Source organism: Glycine max, chromosome 19 (genome assembly GCF_000004515.6).
Source record: "Glycine max cultivar Williams 82 chromosome 19, Glycine_max_v4.0, whole genome shotgun sequence".
NCBI lineage: Eukaryota > Viridiplantae > Streptophyta > Magnoliopsida > Fabales > Fabaceae > Glycine > Glycine max.
In genome coordinates this window covers 42,627,360-42,634,836 of record NC_038255.2, presented here as the reverse complement: position 1 = coordinate 42,634,836, position 7,477 = coordinate 42,627,360, and the positions used below count along the sequence as shown (strand labels likewise).

The 7,477-nt window shown below is 32.8% G+C and overlaps 1 protein-coding gene across 1 annotated transcript; it reads right to left on the bottom strand.

Moving 5' to 3' along the window:
- Positions 1 to 240: 240 nt before the first annotated feature.
- AUX28 (auxin-induced protein AUX28) lies at positions 241 to 4,370 on the bottom strand. Its single transcript, NM_001249764.1, has 5 exons — positions 3,597 to 4,370; positions 2,231 to 2,457; positions 1,614 to 1,749; positions 1,104 to 1,171; positions 241 to 819 (listed from the first exon to the last, which is right to left on the bottom strand). The coding sequence occupies exons 1-5, from the start codon at positions 3,857 to 3,859 to the stop codon at positions 782 to 784; spliced, it is 732 nt and encodes a 243-aa protein (NP_001236693.3). The 5' UTR covers positions 3,860 to 4,370; the 3' UTR covers positions 241 to 781.
- Positions 4,371 to 7,477: the final 3,107 nt, after the last annotated feature.

Sequence of the window (7,477 nt, the reverse complement as noted above, 5' to 3'; positions counted from 1 at the left end):
CATTGTAATGCCACCAAAAAGTTAAATGAGGTGTCATATTTACGCGTATAGTACTACTGCTTTTGCACTAATATTTTCCCCTATCGTCAATCTATAATTTTTTTTGTTGATAAAATCTATAAAATTAAGTTTGGCCAACACACCTCTGTATATATATTTGGAAAATTAGACAGCGATATCTAGGAAGGAATATAATAATAAATTGAAGAACCTATTTCAATGGGCATGCATAAATGCTCCATGAACACGCACATGTTCTTGTTTCCCATCCACCATGTTCAGGGAACATTTCCAGTACTATATATTCGGCTCTTGATGATCACAACAAAAACTAACGTAAATGTAATAAATACAATTTTGTTATTATATGAAAAATGATTAATACCAAGGAATCTCATAATGATAAGGAAAACCTTTACAAGACAATTTTAAATGTAAAGCATGATAACATGTCGCTACAACTACAACAGACAAACACATCTTAAAATTATTATTAAGCAAGCACTCACACAGAACAAGCAAAGATATATAAGAAAGCCAAGTCTAACAACATGATTGAGAGTCATTATGTTCCTGTTCATAATTAGTACTTAATTAGACATGCATCTCATTGTTTTGTTTGAAATATTATAACAAACCATAATGATACACAAATTAACTATAATTCAACACCCTGCAATGTCCATCCGTGTCTGCTGCAGCTTATCCTTACTTTAGTTACTAAGCCAACTGGGCACCACAATTACAAAGGATGGGGCAGGTCATGAATTGTGCGACTAGTCTAGCTCCTGTTCTTGCATTTTGCCATGGCTCTTGGTGCTGAAATAATAAAATTAAAACAAGTTTTTCTTAGAATATATCTCTAAATAAGGAGAAATTATTAGATTTGATGACACGTATGCAAGTTTTCTAATTTATAAAAAAATTAATAATATTCGATTTGAGACCATAATTAATAATGTTCAACTACCTAATAATTTTTCTAGGAACATCAGAATTCACTTTCATGAGTGAATTACTGAAAATACATATAGAAGGTTTATAAATGATGTAATAAGTAATTCGTTCTTGCAAATAGTAATTTAAAGACTTGATATACTTACCAAGACCAAGACCAATAGCCTCCTTTCCTTTCATGATGCGTAAACGCTTGCATGATTCAACAAACATCCTGGTTGACATATATGAAGAAAATTCATGTTATACTACAAGCCTGTGCTATATACGAGTTGCAGTTAGAATGGTTGCAGTTAGAATGGTCCTTATTATATTAATCGAAACGTTTAATAAGCGCTGGTTTTATAGAAGGTTCAAACTCAGTTAATATTCATAAGGTTTATTATTGTGTAAGCTTTTTATTTCAAATATTTTTGGTGCATGAATAATCATGATGATATAAATTGGCATAGCATGATATAAGGAGGAATTTCTTTTGATATGTAGACGACAAATGCTAAAAGATTATACGAAACATCTTTTTAATTCCAAGAAATTATATAATTTTCTACGTAAACTTTGTTAAGCATGTGTTAAAGTCTTCCCCCATATTGCAAAGTTCAATTATCGTGGCCAAATTGATTTTGAGTGATGTAGAGTAGAGTTGAAAGACTTACTCCCATGGGACATCACCGACAAGCATCCAGTCACCATCCTTGTCCTCATAGGTTGGGACATAATCAGAGCTGTTCAAGAGATCATTCAGCTTGCTCTCATTCATGAAATCCTTCATTCCTTGGGATTCACAATTGCCTTGCATTGCATACATCAACAACAAATAAAGCATTAATATTTTGGGAACAACATGTGGGAGGGTAAGGCATTATTTATGTTTTTTTGGTGATTGGGTAGGATTGTCACTAGTAGTATTACAGTGACTTGCAGGGAGGTGAACTTTCTCTTTTTGGATTCCTTGGTTACTTAATATTTATATTGTTGTTATGTTAATATTTTGTAACCAAGGTATGGAGATAGTATTTTCAGTTTTCAATACTTGTAAATAGGTTGCTTACCCTTTGTGTATAATATATATCATCACTTTTGCTTATTAAAAAAACAAATAAAGCATTAATTAATAATCAATATGATTCATTAATCAAATAAATAAGCTTCTAATTTACTACATTCATGCAAGACTTAATTGGTTTCCTTTTTTAACAAATTGAACATTTTGTAAAGACAAGGGCTTAATTATAATTGAAAAAAAGAAGATTGTGTTTAATTAATTAATTACCAAAGGTGAAGGAGCTGAACATTTTGCCTAAAGAATCAGAGAGCTCTCGGTAACTCTTGTACATCTTCAAGTCCACTTTGCGAAGGTAAGGTGCTCCATCCATGCTAACTTTGACAAAGCTTGCATTAGGGCTGCTGTTCTTCTCGCTCTCTTCTCCAACGCTCTTTTGCACAGCCAACATGTTCTTCCGGAAGGACCGCACAGGTGGCCAACCCACCACCTGCGTCCTACACATTTCAACTCATCAATATCACTTTATATATTATGATCAATTAATACGCATCATGAACATATATGGTAATCATATAACGAAGTTAAAATAAGTTAATTGATTATATATAGAAGAACGTACGTTTTAGGTGACTTTGAAGTATTAGTTGATTAGTTATCAGAGAAAATTATATAATTGGTGGTGGCTGAGAGCCATATAAGTTTGCATAAAAATAAAGATTAATTAAGCACGTAAAAGTTTTTGTTTCTATTTTATGCTAATCCAAGTCCAACCCTCCTTTTATATATTCTTTAAATATGACTTAATTGTTTATATTTACTAGTGCAGTTTTACCTTTAAGAACCCATACTGTGTTTTACATCACTACCTATATGAATCAGCGGAAGAAGAAATTATGCCATGACTGATTAGGACAAGAAATGTAGCTTTTCTCTGGTGTACCATACATATCATCAAAATTTTCAGAGATAATTGTAAATTATTGCCCTTTTCTCCGTAACTGGCTAGGCAAGTAGAACACGGTTTTAGCATGAACCCTTACATGATTCCATATTTTATGTTGTACGAGAGTCGAGGGCATCTTATTTTTCCATTGCATATTAATATACAAGAAATAGAAATATTTCTTTTAGACAAAGCTCACAAAAGTGTACTTTTTTTTATCTCTCTCTATACCCACTCCTCTCTATATCACAAGTCTATGTTTCAGTCTCTTTCATTTTTCACCACCGTTTCTATCTCTTCCACAGCCAAGAGTCATATAAATATATATATATATATATATATATATATATATATATATATATATATATATATATATATATATATATAATTGAATATTTATTAGCCCTAGACCATATACCACGAATTAGTATATAATATTATATCATTAAAGTTACAACTAGTTATAGAAAATTAAGAAAATATTAATTAAATCATTGACCTATTTATTATATTATTATAAAAGAGTTTTTCAGCTGTGTCAACAGAAATAGGATGTTTAGTGATGTTTTGCCTTAGCCAATCCTTTTTAGTTTGTCTTAAAAAAATATTATTATAAATGTAAAATTAAAGCATCGATGGAAATGTATGAGAATTTGTAATTATATATAATTATTATAATGAGTAACTTACTTGGCTGGAGGCTTAGCAGGATCTGCTGGCAGAAGGGTCTTCTCCTTAGGCAAAGTCTTGTGCTTATCAGTTGGATCTGCAGCAGCAGCAGCAGTGGTTGCGGCCTCCTTAGAAGAAAGATTAAGCATCAAATCCACAGTGGTGGCAGACTCATCTTCATGACCAGTTTCAGTCTCAGAGAAACCCCTCTTCCTGATGAGCACTTCTTCAGTGCCTCCGTTTCCAGGCAGTCCAAGCCTTAACTCAGTTTCCTCAAACCCCATGTTCTCCTTCTTGAGGCCAACCTCCATTAGTTTTCACTCTCTTATAATATGCTCTATGATCACCTTATCACTACTCCTTCTCCTCTTTCTCTCTCTAAGCATTCAGTTAATTGATTTGTGTGGCAATAATAGTGAAAGATAGAGGAGGGGTGTGTGTGGGGGTACTAATGTTCTATGGTATAGGGGCAGGGGCAGGACAAGGGGACGTATAATACAAGGACGCATGGTGCGTCCTGTCTTTTTAGAGGGAAATGGGTTTGTGACACGTGGAGGAATGTGTGAGCTGGACTTTTCTGTGCATGCTGCCCTTGCTGACGACAAGGTGATGCTATCTTCCTATGATTGTTCAGTGGAAGAAGCGGAAGTGGACACTCCATGTTGCTTGCTTACACCACATATTTCTTTCTTTATTACTCTCCTTCTCCTAGGGTTTCGTCATTTCACACACAAGAGGGTAAGTAACTCACTGTTTTCATGGCTTTTATCATTCTAAATAATTCTTCAACCTTTCATTCCTGTTTCCCTTCTCACTCATCTCATGCGTATTTATTATTATTATTATTATCGCATATAGCTGTTATAATACACTTCATTGCATGCACACGCAAGATGGATTATTCCATAGACTAGCTAGTAACTGTAGATGTTTTTTTTTGTTCCGAAGGAAAATTAAAAAGTTGTGTACTTTATGCAACTTTTATGTACTGATAAATTTATATATAAATAAAAATATGTTCATTGAATGGTGATGCTCTTCGTTAAGCAAATATCAACGTTAGAGGTGACAGCACTATTCATCTTTGGATTTAACAACAATTATAATTGGTCTTACATCGCGATGATCCACCTAGGATCGTTTTAAAAAAAAGATTCTAAACTCTAGGAGTACTCGCTTCCCAAGTGGACTCTTACGTGGATGCATGCTTGAAAAAAAGTCTTCTACTATATTTTACCATTAGTCAGCAATAGACACACCATAGCTTCAGCTTAAACTCCATAATTTTCTACATCAATTGTTTTTATGCTGTCAATTCATATAGTGTAATTAATTGTGAAAAAAATGCTTCAGAGTTAACCGAAAGTTGTTCACTCTTTGGCTAGAATTGTCAATCAGAGTAGCCATAGTAATTATTAACGCATATCGTACGTGTTAAATCAGCATACATTATTACTGAAAGTGACGATACCTGATCTCTGGTGACAAGAAGATTTTTTGTTTCTAACGTTTTGCTCAGCTTGACTATATAAGCTGTATCCTTTAATTTCATTGTCTGTCAATCTATATCTATGGCTCTGTAATTGTCAAACTTATTGCGTTGGTTCTCTATGAAGTAGGCATGTTGCCTATTAAGATAACCATGGAGTTCAGATTGTTGTTGAGTGGTACAGAAACAAATGAAACATACAATTAATTAATGAAAAATGAAAGGCATGCATGTGTTTGCGGTTGGTGTATATTACAACTTGCAAATGATTTTATAATAACCTTGTTGTTAATTACTGTTCTATATATGCTTTTAAAGTAATTTAGGAACATATATATGCTAAAAATAATTTACATAAACCTTGGATAATCTTTGTTAATTATCTTCTTAATTATAATAGGCAATGCTCAGTTAAAACGTTATTTAATCTAGTCTAGAGTTATTAATTACAAATAAAAGTACTCAGCGCATTTTATAGACAAACTAATTTTTTTGTTGGGATGTGCCCTTATGTATGTGCGAAAGGTGGTTCACTATGGAAGTTGTAGTGAAAAAAGGCAGATATATATAAATCAAGACGTGCAATTATTTGATAGGAACACTTAACTGCTTGTTGTTACTGTATACATACATAAAGATTTGTGGTTTGATCCGTGAGGTATTTTTACTTGAGAATTGCACGCACACATGGTGGCCACGTCCACGTTGCCCCAGTTGTCCTCCCCTTTCAATATCTGGGATTGTCAAACTGGACAGTGAGAAAAGAAACTGAAAAATATTGTGTCCAAGATTATGTTAGAAAGGTTCTGATCGTGGTTGATATTCGAGTCAGGTTAAGTTTGAGACACCCAAATCTTGTATTTGCAATGGGTTTTTAATTTGTGGGATGACTGTGATCCTCATTCACGCAAGTTGAGAGACATCATCTCAAAGGAAATCCATTTTCTTATCTCAAGTCTACCAACTTATCAAGTAGAAACAATTTATTTAAGGTCATAATTATTATAATTTAAAAAATTATAGTATCTCCTTAGGCAAACTTTTCTTTATATTAGGTACAACCTAACATGTTACTATTAGAATTTATAACCTTTTATTCAAATCTGTCTCTACTCCACCTATTTAGCTATGGCCTAGTCGTACTAAACATGCATGTTTTAGGGCACATCATAAGTGAACAATTAATAATATTTGATTAAACTCAAGAGTTTGAACTTTTTTGTTAGGTTTTGCTCTCTTTTTTCCCGTTATAGTGCAATTTTTTGTATATTATTTGCTTTAAAAACTTGAATGTTTGTATAATTTGGAAATCATTACTGAATCTCTAAAAACCTAGAAAGGTGTTTTAATTTAGTCTCCAAATTTATCTCTTAACTTATATAGGCTAGGAGCACAAATTTAAAATTTAAAACATCTACATGTTTCGGTTTGAGCGGAAGAAACTTGAATCTCTTTATGTAGTCTTCAATTCAATATTGGGATTCATATGTATAGAAACTTACTATTGAAAGAGATTTGTATTTTAACACTTGGTGTGCGAGGATATTTAAAAATAAATAAAAACGTTTAAAATTAAAAAGTTATAATTTTATTTATAAACTATAAAAAATTTATTTTAATTATTTCAAAGAGTGCAAGAATTCACATAAAAATTTAACTATATAAAAGGTAAAATATTGCTTTAACACTTTTTTTGTCATCATAAATTGATAATTCTATGTACTCATTCTAAATTTAATCATAAATGTTTTTTTAAAAGCTCACCATCATTAACAAAACAAGTTAATTGACAACCCCTAAAACGGCAGATCCGCAATACTAGATATGTAGGAAAATGGCAGCTCATGGGTCAAACATGTGAAATTTCATTAAAACGGGGAATATCAATTAGGAAGTAATATATTAATATGAATACCAAAAATGGTGTACGAGCTGATTTTAGTTGAATTTCCCTTTTCCCACTCCCCCCTTATTGGGCATAGGGAGAAGGGTGGAAGAAAGTGGGGCCAATATATGTCACAGAGTCATGTGGTAAGATTCATTAGGAAGAATTGTGAGGTCCGATGGAAGTGGCCATGTGGGTTTGTTGGCCTTATGCAGTCCTAGGTGTCAAACCCTATCCCATGTGCGCCGCGGGAGGGCACCCCACTCACTCTCTCCCCTTCGAGTCACACACCACCCTCTCCTTTTTTACCCTTTCAACCCCTTCTATATTATTCTTCTTATCTAAATTTTATATTATTACCATTCAGAATTAAGAGACACAACAATATATGGAAAAGGGTAACGCTTCATGTATATGAGGAAAAAAGTTATACAATTCTGAAAACATTTCCTTCTCAGGATCACTTCTTATTCTAAAATTTAGAGGTCTTTCACCCGAATAAAATGAATATATACTAGTAATGTATTC

Coding starts and splice junctions, on each gene's coding strand:
- AUX28 (NM_001249764.1), bottom strand. CDS start 3,859: ATGGGGTTTGAGGAAACTGAGTTAAGGCTTGGACTGCCTGGAAACGGA. Junction 2,458..3,596: donor CCTGCTAAGCCTCCAGCCAA/GTAAGTTACTCA, acceptor TGAAATGTGTAG/GACGCAGGTGGTGGGTTGGC. Junction 820..1,103: donor GGCTATTGGTCTTGGTCTTG/GTAAGTATATCA, acceptor TTATTATTTCAG/CACCAAGAGCCATGGCAAAA.